A 16,822-nucleotide genomic window follows, 5' to 3' on the forward strand; every position below is an offset into this window, starting at 1 on the left:
TACTGTCCACTTGTCTGAATGAGTGCAGCTCCAACAACACTCGAGAAGCTCAATACCATCTTGGAAAAAGCTGCCTGATGGCACCCCATTCATCTTCAACATTCGCTTCCTCCATCATTTGACACAGTGCCAGCAATGTGCATCATCTACAAGTTGCAGTACTGCAACTCACCAAGGCTTCAACAGCACCTTCCAAACCTGCGATTTCTTCCACCTCGAAGGACAAGGGCATGGTAAATCCCATTGACAATGGTGGGACCAGAAGATCCTGCTGCCGCCAACGACAGGATCCCTCGCATCATATGTGAGAGGGGATGGAGGAGATGTGTGTGGGGCAAGCGGGTGGTGGGAGGAGGAGGAACCCCCCCCCCCCCCCCTCTGAAACTCCCCAGCACTCTGGGCACAGCTACACAACATGGGGTGCAGCACTTCAAGAAAGTGACTCATTACCACCTACTCTAAGGCAATTAGCAATGGGTAATAAATGAAGACCTAGCCTGGAATGTGAAAGAATAAAGAAAGATTTCTTTTCTTATTGTAACAGTGAATAAACTGCAAAAATACTTACAAAAATGCTTTGAGATATCTTGTTGCAAAATAAACTATAAATTTAGTTTACTCCTTTTCCTGTTTGTTGGCGATTCTAGCTTTTAGTTTGCCCATTACCTATTTTATAATACAGGTTATTATTCAATTGACAGGTGGGTAAAAGTGGCAATGTCCCTGCTGGCACCACTGTTGACAGCACCATCACCCATCCCTCAGAGTTTGATTTCTACCTTTGTAGTCATGCAGGAATTCAGGTACAGTAAATTCTGCCATTGTTTGATATTTAAAAATTGTTTGAAAATTCCTAGATTTTACTTTTTGGCAATTAGACAGAGATGAGTACAGAGGCTCATTCTTTTTGCAAGCTTTCACTTGTGTGCTTCAGCTGCCTGCTGCCCTGATTCTCTGAAAAATAAGTGGAAAGTCTTCGTGGCACACTTCAATTCTCAGACTCTACTGAGTGAGAATGTCGGGCATTTTCTCTGCCCCATAACCACAAACATTAATCTAATTTTGCTTGTATTCTCAGGGTACCAGCCGTCCGTCACACTACCATGTCTTGTGGGATGACAACTGCTTCTCAGCTGATGAATTGCAGCTCCTGACTTATCAGCTGTGCCACACTTATGTGCGGTGCACGCGTTCTGTCTCAATTCCTGCACCAGCATATTATGCCAGGCTGGTTGCATTCAGAGCAAGATACCACCTTGTGGACAAAGACCACGACAGGTAAAATAATTGGCCAGTGAAAAATTGAATTGCTCCATTTTGGATTGCTCCATTTTGGATGTAACTTTGTTTAATTAATTAGTCCAGTTCCTCTTTGTATTTTTCTGGCATATGAAGTTAAATTAATAATTTAGATGTTAACCGGAGTTCAATTCTTGTCTCCTTTGATTTTGAATTCAAAATTTTGAGTTGTAATAATAACCTTTTATTGTCAGAAGTATGAAGTTACTGTGAAAAGCCCCTAGTCACAAGAAGGTGCTATACAGATGGAACCAAGTAAATGATGAAAAAGGATAATCTAATTTGACTTCTTAGCTGAAAAGTAGCTGTGTGCCTCCTGTGTTCCACCTTCCTGTTTGAAAAAGAACATCAGAGCAGGGGAACTGGAAAAAATATTGTGTCTTAAGTGGCTGTTCCCTTTTGTTTCGTGTTACTTGGGGCTTGTGTCACCAGTTCCAGAAGCATAGCTTTTGTTTAGCCGCGGTAATCCCAAAGTTGAAAAATGGTTCTCATAATTTTCTTTAGGTATGTTGCCAACTGAGTAAGACATATGACCTTTTCAAAGTCGCTGACATCAGTAAGTCAAATACTCATAAATATGGCTTCAAATCATTTGTTACTTCGGTATCTTTTGGCTTGAAAATAAGCTGAGGTTGGGTATTTGTCAATAGGTAAAATCTATAAACATATCTTATAATAGCAGCCCGCTCAGGGGTATAACACCAGATGGTGACGGGCCACTGGCCTAAGTTTACTAGCAGACCTATGTGAGAGTGTCCACAAGTGAAAATGGAAAACAGCCCATGTTCCTGAAATAGCATTTCTGCCCACTAAATAGAACCGAATTCGCCAAACAGGCTTTATTTGTAGGAAAGGAAGGGACCACATTACTCCCTTGTGGTTGCTGTTGAGGGCTTTTTCAGCAAAATCTCTAATTTTGGGTGTTTCTTGAAGTATTGAAGTTGTTAACTGTTACTGCCACAAATAAACTACAAGAGCCACAATTGAAAAACACAGCATTTATGTTTGATATTTCTTTTTTCATCTTAAGTATTGAAAAGAAAAGTTTTTGGATGCTGAAATTAGACCAATATTGGCTGAATGCTCTATTGCAATCAGCCAATATTCGTCTGATGTCAGCATGCAACATTGCTGTTTTGCATGTTTTGCAATCTCCAAATACGCTGACATAGACCAATATTGGCAGATTGAGATTGGAGATTGCAATAGAGCAATGCTGTAGTAGCAGTTAGATGGTTGCAACCCTTTTATTTATTTTTTATAAATGTTTTTAATTGGATATTTGAACAAAGTATATTTGCCGTGATGCACACAGGATCTATAATATATATATATATATATAGAAGCGAAGGGCACATGCACACAAATCACAAAGGAAGAGGAAAAAAGAAAAAAAACAGTAACAACACGAGAGGAGTACAAAATCAAATAATGTAACTGGTAGGGTATAATGCACCCGCCCAGCCGCAGCACCTGTACACCTGGCAAAATGATTTACACACACAAGTAGGCATCTGTTTGTGGGGGGAGTGGGGCGGGGGTAGATATACATTTGGGTGCCGGAGAGACAATTCCGGAGGGCAATCCTCGAATGGGTCTGGTGCTGGTGTTGCCCCTTGCTTCTCCCGGACGGATTTTGCTGCCGTTGTCATCTCGTGCTCACTACTGCTTCAGCCAGCCCTCCCGTCTTCCACCTGTATTCCCTTTTTTCTCTGTTCCTGTGGATGCCAAGTTTGTTAATGTTTCCCTGCCTCCCTGGCTCTCCTCTGTTGTTCCCTGTCTCTTCCCTCTTTCCCCCCCCCCCCCCCCCTGTGGTTCACCTTTCTTTCCTCAAGATTTAGCTGTCCACTCCTCTTTCCGCCCCCCCCCCCCCCCCCCCCAAGGGGCCCCCCGGCATGGCCGCCCACTGTGCGACCGCCACGCGGGTGGCCCCCTGCACTCCGGAGTCTCCCTTCACCCAGAGACCGTACTGGGTGGATGCTTGCAGCGATTCCTTGTTCCGAGCCCTTGGTTGTGGCACTTTGTAGCCCTATTGCTGTTCCTTTTCTAGCCTTGTTTGGCCCTCCGTCCCTGTGTTCCGCCCCCCCCCTCCCCCTTCCTCTCCCTTTCTCCCCCTCTCCTGTATATCCCTCCTTTGTCCCTCTTTCCCCTACTCCTATCCCCGTTTGTTCTCCCGCCTGTTGAGTGCCCTCTGCCTGGCGCTGTCCCCCCTGTTGGGAGCACGCTGCGGCCTTGCTTTTTTGATGCTCCCAGTGCTAGCTTTCTTGCTAGTGCGGTGACCCCCCTCTCGGGAGTTACTGTCTTGCTTCTCCCCTGCCCAGCCTCTGCGTTTTTCTGCCCGCTCTTCCCCCATCCTACCCTGTGCTCCCCTCGTTTGCTCTCCCTTCTCCACTTCTCTCGTTCCCTCGTGCTGGGGCCTGGTCTCTCACCTGTGGCAGTCCCTCGGGTAGTGGTTTGCTTTTTGTTCAGGGTGCGCTCGCCATGGTGGGGGTGGGGGGGCCTGGCGTTGCCTCCCCCCCCCCCCCCCCCCCCCCCGTGCTGTTGCCCCTTGCCCCATATTTCTACCCTCGCTGTTGGTTTTCCAGCCCGTGTTCCTCAAAAGACTTGTTCGATTCGGCGGGGGCTGCGAAGAAATACTCTCTTTCTTGGTATGTGACCCAGAGTTTCGCTGGGTACAGCATACCAAAACGCACTTTGTTCTTGTGAAGGGCTGCTTTCGCTCTATTGAATTCGGCCCGTCTCCTGGCGAGGTCTGCCCCTATGTCCTCATAAACTCTAATGAAGCGTCCTTCCCATTTGCGAGTTCTGTTTTGCCTGGCCCAGCGCAGTATTGTTTCCCTGTTTTGGTACCGGTGCAGTTTAGCTATAACTGCCCTCGGGTGGTCCCCCGCCCTGGGCTTCGGGCGCAGCGACCGGTGTGCTCTGTCCATTTCTGGTGGGTTGGGCAAAGTTTCCCTCCCCACTAAGTTGCCCAGCATCTCGGCCTCGTAGGCTGTGGGGTTTCTACCCTCGATCCCCTTTGGTAGGCCCACTATCCTGACATTTTTTTCTTCTTGAGCAATTTTCCTGGTCGTCCACCCTGTCCTTCAGGCTCCCCTGCGTTGTGCCCAGTCTCGCCACCTCTTTCTCCAGGTCCGTGATCCGGTCGCTCATGTCAGTCATGGCTTTTTCCATCTCCTTAATGGTCGCCTCTTGGGTTTCCAGTTTCTCCTCCTGGGCTTCCAGTTTCTTCTCTGCTCTGCCCAGGGCGAGCTGCACCTCCGCCAGGGACTTGACCATTGCTGCCTGTACTGCGGCCTCTATGTCTGCTCTGGTCCCTGTCTTGTTTTCCTGCTGGTGTTCCCTCAGTGCCTCGCCAAAGGCTGCCTTCCAGTTCCAGTTCCCCTCTGGCCCAGGGTGGATATACTCCTGTCTGACCAGTTCTTTTTGTTGCGGTGAGGCTTCCATTCCCTCGCTTTTGTGCGCCGATTAGCTTGTCTGAGCGGGCTCTCATATTGCCCCGTTTGCTTTTGGTGCCCTTTCTCCCTCTGCTTTGGCTCCCTTCTGGCATTCTTTTCCCCCCTTTTTTTTTTCTCCCCATCCCCTCTTTTTTTTTTTTTTTTTCTTCCCCCCCCCCCCCCTTCTAAAAAAGACTCTTTTCAGGTAAGTTTTTTTTTTAACGTAGAAAAGGAGAAGGAATTTTCTGTCCCTTTAAAAGTTTTTTCTTTTCAAAGTTGTTTTTTTTTCCCCAAAAAGAAGAAGTTCTTTTCTTTTTCTCCTCCTCACTCGCCCAGGGTCGAGAGAGAGGGAGAGGCTTCTGGTCGGGCCGGGAGTCCCCCTTTGTTCCGCCACCTGCCTCGTGGTGATTGCTGCCGGGGGTTGTGTGTGGGTGAGGGTCGGTCCTTGTTGCTGGCTCGGGCCGCCGCTTCTCCTGGCCTGTGTTTCGCTGCCCCGTGTTCTGTTGCCCCATGCTCTGCTGCTGCAGGGGGGGGGCTCGGTCGGGCCGGCTCGCAGGCCCGCGCTCCGAGGCGCTATCTCCGTTCGGGGGGGGGGAGGGGGGCGTGACTCTCCCCGGCTGCTTCCAAGGCTCCGGCTCCTCTCGCACACCTTTCCTCCCCCGGGCCACAGCTTACCGGTCCGGTCCCTTGCGGCCTCTTCTCTCTTTCCCCTGCTCGACCCTCCGGGTGTGTGCTGCGTGGGTCCTTTTTTTCTTTTACCCTCCCCTTTTTTTTTTTTAGTGTGCACAAAATTAAAAACCCACAACGATTAGGAGGACGAAAAAAAACCCGGGCAAAACAAGAGGAAAAAACCCCTGAAAACCTAGTTCTGTGACAGAAGCTGCCCCGTGCACACCTTCCCCATACAGAGCCCTACCGGAAGTCTGTTGGAACCCTTTTATGAGGATTATACATTAAAAGTTAAATGTTTCCGGGTGGCGCAGTGGTTAGCACTGCTGCCTCGTGCGCCGAGGACCCTGGTTCAATCCTGGCCCCAGCTCCATGTGGAGTTTGCATGTACTCCCCGTGTCTGCGTGGGTCTCACCCCACAACCCAAAAAAAAAATGTTAAGTTAAATGTTTCATTTTGAAGAACTATTTTTGTAATAAGAGAACATTAATAGGGCGGCACAATAGCAGTGGTTAGCACTGTTGTTTCACAGCGCCAGGGTCCCAGGTTCGATTCACTGTCTGTATGGAGTCTGCACGTTCTCCCTGTGTCTGCTTGAGTTTCATCCGGGTGCTCCGGTTTCCTCCCAAAATGCCAGAAGGGAGCCAAAGCAGAGGGAGAAAGGGCACCAAAAGCAAACGGGGCAATATGAGAAAAATGTGTCCCTCCGTGTACCCGAACAGGTGCTGGAATGTGGCGAGTCGGGGCTTTTCACAGTAACTTCATTGCAGTGTTGATGTAAGCCTACTTGTGACAATAAAGATTATTATAATGTATTGTCCAGCATTTGCATGTTACCTACATATCTACTGGATCAAAAATGTTAAAATTTTTGATGCAACATATATTAAAAATTGATTCTTTAATCTTTGCAGTGCTGAAGGAAGCCACATTTCTGGACAGAGCAATGGACGGGATCCACTGGCACTTGCCAAGGCTGTACAGGTCCACCACGATACTCAGCATACAATGTATTTTGCATAAGACCTGAGTTCCCAGCGATTTTCCAGCATACTGTGCCGTTCTGAAACGTCCTTACTTAGTGCTAATTTTTTTTAACAAACTCGAGGGCCAAGCCAGTTTCAGACCGCAGTCTACCAGCGAATAGGATGCAATGCACTGAATGACTCATTTGCTCATTAGGATTTATATGCACAGAGAAATGAGCCATTGTTCTTCAAAGTCTATCAGAAGCACTATATAAGGACAATACTGGTGGCTTTTTTCCACTGTACTGATTTTATATTTTTTACCTCAAGGCATCAAGGCCGAACATCCTAAGGAAAATATGCATGAATGACTTTGGGTGTTACTACATTCAGTAGCAAGTTTTGATATTGTGTGTTTTCTTTCTCTGTTTATACGAGGTAAGACTGTTGTAAAACTCCCATCTATTTTTAATCTTGTACAAACAGACTGATGTGGGTATGCGCGTGTACAAATTAACATTAGGGATACTTTATAGATAGTTTTGAGTATGTCTCTTGTGCAAAAGTTTCAAAGAAAGCTCTTGAAATTTACACAGTTGTAAAGGGGCAAGTGTTTCCAAACTATACAAGTACAGGCAAACCCCATTATTATGCACTCAGAAAATGTCAAAAGTTATTAACTTGGCAAAGTTTGTGCTCCTCATGACTTCACAGCTTCAGAAATTGAAGTTGGTTAAAATGCCAGAGGTTTATGCTAGGATTTAAAGGGAGGTTTAACTGTATATAATCATAAAGTAAACCATTATAGATAACTATGTCCAAAGTCTAATGCAGATACTGGAAATCTGAAATAAAAACAAATGCTGTAAGTACTCAGCAGGTCGGGCAGCATCTGTGGCAAGAGAACAGAGTTAATATTCCAAGTTGATGAGCTTTCATCAGAATTAGGACAAGCTAATAATTTTACGCCCAGTTTTGATACCAGGTCATTGACCTGACTCATTAATTCTGTTTCTTTCTCCCGTAGATGCTGCCAGACCTGCTGAGTATTTCCAACATTTCCTGTTTTTATTGTATGCTTTCAAAATGTTTTGCTGTGAACGTTTGCAAATACCCTGTGATGTGAGATGTCTAACTCTAGGTTTGTTTGCACTGATAATGGGTGCACTACTGTCATCTTTTTGGTGATCTGATTATTCTGTTCCTTTTTGTAGTAAGGCCAGCTGGACTGTCCATCCCCAGTTAGTTCGCCCATCTGTGCTTCACCTGCAACAATGTATTTCCTACAATTGGCTCTTTTGACTCGTCTGCAGGTCAAAGATCAGAGGTTTTATAAATCGTAGATTGTCAATCCAAGTTATTAGTTTGACATCTTTTTTTGCCATGACAATCCTAATTTATGGTATGGTAATCTGCCCAGGCTGCCACAAATAAATTCCATCCTTGGTACTACAATGATTTTAATTTTTTTTAATAGGCATTTTGCACTGAAAGTTTTAATGTGTGATTTTTACCATAAAATCATAATCCATATTTGAATGGGGTAGAATTGTCATGGAAACAATTCCTCTAATGACTTGCATATAAAAAAGTAAATTATAATTAGCAAAAGACAGTAGAACTGCAAATGTTATGTGGAGTGTACTGTACTTGGATATTTTGAAAAAAACATTCTTGAACTTTATATGCAGAATTATAAATTGCAATTGTCAGGTCTTATTTTTTGTTTGTCGATTTCGGAAGCTTCTAAGTTACCTATCTTTGCTGCATTGAGTTTCCAGTACTTGGGGGTGGGCAATAAATACTGGCCTAACCAGCAAGCCCACATCCCATAAATTATTTTTTTTAAAGTAGCCTTCAGGTGCCTGCTTGAAAGGTTATGGAAGCTGATATGGCAGAAACTGTTATGGTGCTTGAAAAATACTTAATAATAATAATCACTTATTGTCACAAGTAGGCTTCAATGAAGTTACTGTGAAAAGGCCCTGGTCGCCACATTCTGGCACCTGTTCGGGGAGGCCGGTACGGGAATTGAACCCGCGCTGTTCTGCATTGTTCTGCATTACAAGCCAGCTGTTTAACCCACTGTGCTAAGCTTGTCTGTATTTACTTTGGGGCTTTTGCCAGCTGGACTGTCCAAGATCACTTCATAGTTTGGGCAAGAAAGATGCAACTTGCTCTACTGGACGCTGAAACATTGGGTATAATACTACAGTACAAATTGGATCCTTCTATGAGAGACATCACGATTCATAACCGGGCCGTAGTTTTGTTTTGTTTTAAAGTTGTGCGTACTTTGTGTTCCTTATTGTGTTTGAATCATTCTTGTGCAATATGTTCAAAAGTAGGGCAAGCAAATTGTAAAGGCAAAAAATTCACTGGAGTGTGTTTGGATGATGAAACACGGCCTTCTTTTTATATCCTCTCGTCCAATTCGGAGCTGTCTTGGCAGGAAAACTGATTCATGATGTGATTCTGTGTCCTGGTTTTAGACTACAATTTTACATAGCTGGTGAGCCTTTTTTTAAAATCAGGGAGGCACCACATTCATCTTCAAGCTGAGCAAGCAAAATTTTTAATTTTTTAAAAACTAGTTAATAAGGGAATCTAAGAAATCCAAAGCAAAATGTTATTTTAAATTAAGTACTAGAGTTTTGTTGAATATTTGAGACTGTTTCAGAAGAGTCTACTTGTGATTGCTTTCATCCTGATGACCTTCCTCTCCCCTTAAAACAATTGGTTTGTTTCCTGCACTTGACAAAGATTTCTGTTATAAAGTCTATTTTCCACTTAATGCATTTTGACATTCCATAGATGGAAGTAGTGCTCAGGAGGTTGTGTTTTATAAAGATAAATATTCCCATCAGATTACCTCCAGTATAACTAATGGCTGCTTTCAAACAAGTGGCCATGAATACCTTTTTCAAGTTTTTCGGCTGTTACACAGATGTTAGCTTTCAGGATAACAGCCAAGATTGTTCATCACATGAGAACCATGAATACCTTTTCTCTTTTTCCCCCAACCTTGACCAAAACCAAAAAAAGACTAGTGTCCTTGACAATTGAAATGATTCATTATAACTATTTAACTTGGTGACTGACCTGTGTTTCATTACCATGCATGCCTGGCATTGCGTTTAACCTTTATTGTGGCATTTGCAAATTGGCATGGGTTGTTTCTTTTTAAGCTGACCTTAGTGACGACTAATATTGAGGGTTTATTTTTTTAATGCTATTAATCAGGTAGCTGATATCTTTATGGTCAGCTTGACATTATAATTCTCACTTTGCTGAATGTGATGTTGCTCATGAAATTGCTGCTGTATATTTAAAAAGAAAACCACAGGATTACTGTGGTTGTGTGACCCTGGCAATAAATGGATCAGCAAAGAGACCGGTTTATTTATGGGGGAGTGGGATTGCTATTGGATTGCTGTCCTTTATTTACTTTTTTAAATAACATGCGCTTTTTTATGAATTGTGTTTTTTTTTTAACTTGCCTGGGCTTGAATTAAGATGTCTGCAACACAGTTTTCAAAGCTCAAACCTTTTAAATAACAATTTTACCATTTGAAATAAGACTCCTGTCTCAAGCACACTTTGCAATCTGATTGCAATGAACTTTACCAGCAGAACTGAGAGCTTCAGACTTTACAGTCACCTGCATTTTGTAGCCAATTCACCTAGCCAGCATTATAGCATTTCTTAACTGAGGCAGAATAGGATTACTGGTACCTGTACCTCCAGATTAAATTGCCTCGACTTGATGGTGCCCATGGTGCTTGAAAGAAGGGGCTGTTTTTAAAAAAATGTTATGGACAATATTTTTATAGTTTTCAAAATTCTTGTTTGAAACATTGCTCTGCAGAATAATGCAATTTTCAGTTATTCCCCAAAAACAATGGACAGTCTTTAGATCTTCGAGTATACAAACTCTTCAGTGAGAGGTACGCCTTATACAGGGTGTATTTATATTTTCTTTGATGAATTTTATTGACTAATAGAAATGTATATTTGAGGAATATTGGATCCATCTTCTCAATGAATGCAAATACTTTTGCAAATGTAAGATCAAATAATGCAGACAGCTTGAACTTTACATTACAATATTCTGTTTTTATTAATTTTTGAATAAGCTCTATAAGACTATATAAATTTGAATTGTAAATGTTCTGAAATTTATCTAAAGGGTAGCTGGGTCAGTAGAGGTTGCATTATTAGTGATGGGGACTAATTGCAATTTATTTTCACCTTGTATGAATGTGGCAAAATGTAGTTGAGTTGGGGTGGGGCATTTTCAAAAAGCTATTTTCTAAGTATGAATGACACTTGTGAGCAGAATTTAAATAACTTAATACAGTAATGTACATTTTGGAGCAAATTTCAGGGATGCAAAATCAGTTTCATTCTACGTGGAGGAAAAATGCAGTTGTTAGTTTATGCCTAGAACTACTAAACAATGTGTCCTCTGAATTTGTAACTCCTAATGTTCTGGGTAAACTATCTGTCACTTTATTTATGATGAAACCTCTCACCAGCTTAATTTACTGCAACTGAAACAAATTGGACGGATTTCCACCTCACTATGAAATGTTTACCTCGTCGAACAGGGGAGTGAAAACATTGTATGCACTCTTAGCCTGGAAGCATAAGTGCTTGCATAGGAATTAATGCTGAGAGTTTAATATGTAGTACTGCAAAGATTAGGAGAATAGTTTCAAGTTCAAAGAAACCCAGTTGATTTGAAACAGCTGCAGCAGGGATTTCTGGGACAGTATGTCACTTTATTGATCCATTATGTACTGAAACACCAAACCTGATCATGAAACTTGAGAATGTTTTGAATGAAGTTGCTAAAGTTAACTGGAGAAATACATGTTGAGGTGATGTAATAATTTCTAGTATTGCAAATGAACAAAATTTCTCATGGTTGTGGAAACCAACCGAGAAAGGTGGGACATTTGCAATGATCTTGCACCTAATGGACTTGAATGAAATAATTTCACCATACAGAAAGATACCACTCAACCAATCATGCCTGCACAGGTTCTCGGAATCATCCATTTAGTCCCATTCTTCTGCACTTTTCCCCATACCATTTGTTTCTTTCAATATTTTTTTGAAAGCCATTACTGATTCCTTGCTTCCATCACTTGCTGGGTATAGCCTTCCATGTATTGACAGCCCTCTGCACTTCTGTAATTTAAAGAAACTCCTAACCTCACCATTTTGTAATGTTTACACCCTTACGGATTCACCAGCTGTCTTGGTCAGATTTTGTCTGTTCATTGATGTGTAATCATGGTCATCATCACATTTTATTCCATTCTGATTAAAACTTTGCCACGTACATTTTAGATTGTTTTTCAGGATCCTCCTTATCTGTCTTCTCCCCACCTCCAGAAGTGTTTGCTTCTATTTATAAGATGATCTGTTTAGTGGATTTCGTCACGGTAGCTGTAGCTTATTGATAGCTACTGTAAAGTGTATTTTGTAACTTCCCTCTGCCTTGGCAATGGAATGTTGCATCTAGTTTGTCCGTGAACTGACCAAATACATTTCAAATGCTGTGAATACCAGAATTGTGATTTGGATGAATGATTGAAGTGCACTATATTGAAAGCTACTCGGCTGTCCAAAGATTTGAAATGCAATCAATGTCCTGCAATTTTAGGAGTATTTTTAAGTAAATATATTCATGTATCATTGCAAATCAAAAATCTATTTCTTCAAAATTGCAAGTCACTCAAATCCATAGGATGATTTATTTTACAAAAAACTTTGTTTTTTCTCTATTACCACCACCCCTGCACCTCCATAATAAAAAAAGTCTGTAATTATCAGTTTACCTTTTGTGCTTCGTATTTTGATTAATGCTCTGCCAGACTTTTCACAAGTATCTTATTGTCCATGGGCATTCATTCTGTGCTGGACCTTGCTAATTTAATCTGGCCAAAACCATCTCTCTCAACTGGGGCAGCACGGTAGCATTGTGGATAGCACAATTGCTTCACAGCTCCAGGGTCCCAGGTTCGATTCCGGCTTGGGTCACTGTCTGTGCGGAGTCTGCACATCCTCCCCGTGTGTGCATGGGTTTCCTCCGGGTGCTCCGGTTTCCTCCCACAGTCCAAAGATGGGCCGGTTAGGTGGATTGGCCATGATAAATTGCCCTTAGTGTTCAAAATTGCCCTTCGTGTTGGGTGGGGTTACTGGGATGTGGGGATCGGGTGGAGGTGTTGACCTTGGGTAGGGTGCTCTTTCCAAGAGCCGGTGCAGTCTCGATGGGCCGAATGGCCTCCTTCTGCACTGTAAATTCTATGTTAAACTGTGCGTTACAGATGTAGACAAAACACCATTTAGCTTATCTTGCTCTCAATTTTCTCCAGAAAGACATCAGCACAGGCTAGTGTATGGTTCCAGAAATGCAATTGCCCTCTAATAACTCACCTAAATGTGTATTTTTAATTAGAACCTCCAATGGTGTTCACAGATTATTTGACCCATCTGGAGAGAAGAAAATTAGGCCTGCTCTGTCCAGGTGCGCATCCTCCAGAAGGCATCATCAGTCAGGAATCTGGTGGGAACATTGGGTAGTTTTCTTTTGAAGTGAGTGATCGCTCTTCAACTAATACAGCACAGAACAGAGATCATACCTGGGGCCTGCATGGGTTATTACCACACCAAGTAGTACACCTAATGATTCACCATGGTAGCTATTCCCTTAATATTGACCAGTAAGCAATATTCATTTTGTTTGAATTTAGAGATAATCGTGTGGACCTATTAAGTTTGGTCCTAGTTTTTATATTTTGCCATTTTGAAAACTGTCTTATTGACAAATTCATATGCTGAGATAAATCTCCAGTTGCTAAAAGTGCCACTGATAACTAAGTCATGAGTGGACATTATGATAAAATTGGTTATGATAGTTTTTAAGTACATTGTCCAGAGAAAATGCCACTTGGTACTTGACACTTGTTCATTTTCCTCTTTCCTGAATTGGTTCTTATCTTTGTCGTCGAACGGTACTGGGTATCTAACCTCATATGTTGCCATTTATTGTAGATGTTTATGTTCATTACCAATTTAAAACTGATTAATGCATGTCTGGGATGCACATTCATGCAAATAGGAATGCAGTTTGCTCATTCTCGATGCTAAATGCTGTCACTTTCTAGTTTGTCATTGCAACTAGTTTATTGGTAATTAGATTTCATTTTTGTTGGGGATGCAAGAAAGAGGAATTGGGGACGGTCGTTTGTAAGTAGCAGTACTGTAAATTAGCCTGGTAATCCAAAGGCTCCAGCCCTTGCTGTACAAAATTGCATTGAAAGCATTTTATGCTGCATAGTTCTGCTGTAACCAATTTTGTGTGTAGTTCATTGGAAAAGCTGTTGATACAATGTATACGTTCTTCAGTAAAATTGGAAAAAAATGTTTTTGCTCTCCATACAGATGTTTAGATAAGTGCTGTTTTGATGATTTTATTGATTTATTTTTTTTGGATTTGTGCATATGTCTACCAATACGAGGTACTTTCTTGAGCTGTAAGTATGGATAACATGTGATAACCTTCCCTACATTGCTAAAAGATGTTGGCTGATTACATTGCAAAGCTGTATTGCAATATGATTTTTAGCCTGCAGGGACAATTTGTGTTCACGTGACAAAATAAAATGGTATTTTTGTGCCAGAATTTCCAAAGTCTATCAACTTCATATTTTTGCATTGCTTTCCTGCAATTTTTTATTGGTTGCAACATATTAGTGGATGCTGACTTGGGCTCTGGACAATGCTGGAGGTGGATTCCTGGAAGTGCTGAGTGTTTACATTGCTGTATTTGCCTACACTGTTGGTCTCTAGGTACTTTTGATCCCACCAGAACCTTGGCATTTACCCACTTGGTTGGGGTGCAGTATACAATAAAGAACTAACATGGCAATTGTTAATGTGCTGACCAGCTACTTGCTGAGAGCCAGAGATCAAATTTCAAATGAGGTTATCTAGCTCGGCAGTAATGAAATTGGTGATTTTTTTTTTGTACAGGGCTATTTTCTATTGAATCCATGCTAACTGGGTGGATGGACGTTAGAGCCATTACTTTATCACTCTGCGAAAGTCTGGATGCAATGTGCACAACAGGTTCAAATGGGTGGTAATTTTAGTTGTAAGCTTTTATCAATTGGGCTGGATTCTTCGAGCACCAGTATGAAATGTGAATTGTGTTTTCCTTTCACAGCCTATCCAGCACTCTGCTATGACATAGATTCCCCATGTGCAGCTCAAATGAGATGTGGTATACCTCACAATTTAATCTTGATTTGCTTGTATATTTAGAGATTTGGACTTCTTGACTCCACAAATGGAGCTTGATTCATCATGGAAAGGGGTTTGTTCCAGATCTCTTGCGGATTATATTAGTATTTTTGATCATTTTGTAAGAGATTTCTGTTTATGTTGAAATTAATCTTGGTATCCAGGTCATGGGGGGAATGGTCCAGTTGATCTGGTTAGTTGTACAGTGTTCCATTCAAGTACCAGAATGTGTTAAGAGATGGAATTTGGTTTGGGGTGCAAAATAAATAATATTTCATGCTAATTAATTTGTCAAACTGTTTGTTTCAGGGACATGAGCTAGTTTCAAGTAAGATGTTGGATAGTATTTTCACTTTGAGGGAAATAGCTGCACTCCAAATGCAGGAGTCGCAGAAGAATTTGATTAAGTTATAGAATGCGCTTTAGAGAAATTACCAGAAAGGAATCCATGTAAACAAGTGGGTGCAGAATGCAACTGCACGAGTGAGCAGGCAGTGGGTGAGACACCTGCCCATTCTTGCAGGTGTGAGGCCCCACTCATTTACAGTCATGCTTCTCTTACTGGGAGATCTTGTGCAGTGGTAGCTATCCTGCATCCAAGTCAGAAACATTGGCTTCTGGTTCCACCCAAGGACTTGATGGCCAAGGACGGAGCGCTCATAACTGCTAAACAGGTTGATTATTAACTTGCAAATCAACAAGATTCCAGGTCAGCCATGTAATGGAAAGAAAGTTGGAGCCTCTACCATCACTATCCATAGTTCCAGACTACAACGTGCATGTTGGCAAAGCAGCACCAATTCCCTGAGCAATCGGTAACAAACTATACCTTCATTATTATGTAATTGGCAAACTATACACTTTAAATGGACATCCTGTTGCAGCTGGTTGGCATGATTTTGAGTAGTCAAGCAGCAGATAGGTCATGGAGGGGGGAAGGGGGGAAGAAGAGGAAAAAAAGCCCAAGTTGCAGCACTTCCTGGTCTCTACTTTTCCTGACTCGCACAAAAAAGAGTTTTTAAGACCTCCTTGCTTTTCACTGCTTGATTTCATTTGGGTGAAGTATGTTTGGTGCCTGCTCTATTTAGTGTCTTTCAAAATTCCAGCACTCTTGGGTACCAAGCCCTGCATGTAGGAACACATGTTCTTGCACCAGCTCCAGGGAATGGCTTGCAGCAACTGACTTCTGAAAACATGTTTCCTTATTAACTACATGGTCAGTTTGGTGAAAAGGCTTACACAGGACATTTTGCATCCTGTCAGCAACCTTGAAGGTCAATTTGTTTTCAACCCAGTGCTACACATCCACTGTTGTCACTGCCAAATGCAGAACCTTCAGGGGTTTTGGCAAAGAGGTGTGCATGCCTGATGATTGGCGTTCCCCTGTAGTGTACTTTATTACATTTTTCGATGTAGGGATGAGGAACTGAACTAATAATGGGAGACTTAAGATAATAGGATTTTCTTTATATTCGAGAAAACAGTCGTTTTAATTAGATTTTGCTTAATTATGAGAAATTTTGACAGGGTCATTTGGAATACAATTTCTACTGAATGGGGTGGTGATGGAGGCTCATAATTTAAAGGCTTCACTGCGTGGAGGAGGCAGATTAGATCCATTTCTTTATGCATTGTTAAATCCAGAGTGTGTATATATGGGCTAGTTGAGACCATTGCATCTCTTAAGGAAAAAATGCACACACATCTCAAGTTGTGGGAAGTAGTGCAGTTGAATTAGTTTTGGATTGGCCCAGCAAAGAACCAGTAAAGATAGGATCTGGCTCTTGTTCTGTAAATTGTATTATTTCCCTGTAGTCTTGGACTTCTGTCTTAAAACTGGTTCCCTTTTTTCCACACACCGTCACTGAGCTTAAAATTTCACATGTGCCAAAGGAAATATTCCGTTGAATATGTAGGGATTCTGAGTCATGAAGAAAATTGCCTGGGTATATCATGACATAATTGACACCTTGACTTTGCTCTTGGCTGAAGCGTACTTTCAGACATGATTTTCAGTGTAGCCTTCAGCTTGGAAACCAGTCCTTGAAATTGGCATCCATCAGATTGATGGTGAATCAACAATAAGGACGTATATCCAATTAATCCAAAACAAAACAAATGCCTTTTTGAAGT

General features: G+C 42.1%; 1 protein-coding gene across 2 annotated transcripts in view; it reads left to right on the plus strand.

Annotated features, from left to right (window-relative positions):
* The window catches only part of ago4 (argonaute RISC component 4), a 146,956-nt gene extending 132,887 nt beyond the window's left edge, over window positions 1-14,069 (plus strand). For both annotated transcript variants that reach the window (XM_072501152.1, XM_072501153.1), the window contains exons 17-19: window positions 702-803; window positions 1,079-1,278; window positions 6,320-14,069. In XM_072501152.1, coding sequence (XP_072357253.1) covers window positions 702-803; window positions 1,079-1,278; window positions 6,320-6,428 — 411 coding nt within the window. In that variant the 3' untranslated portion in view covers window positions 6,429-14,069. The remainder of the gene's footprint in view (window positions 1-701; window positions 804-1,078; window positions 1,279-6,319) is intronic.
* Window positions 14,070-16,822: the final 2,753 nt, after the last annotated feature.

This window comes from Scyliorhinus torazame, chromosome 1 (genome assembly GCF_047496885.1).
Source record: "Scyliorhinus torazame isolate Kashiwa2021f chromosome 1, sScyTor2.1, whole genome shotgun sequence".
Taxonomy (NCBI): domain Eukaryota; kingdom Metazoa; phylum Chordata; class Chondrichthyes; order Carcharhiniformes; family Scyliorhinidae; genus Scyliorhinus; species Scyliorhinus torazame.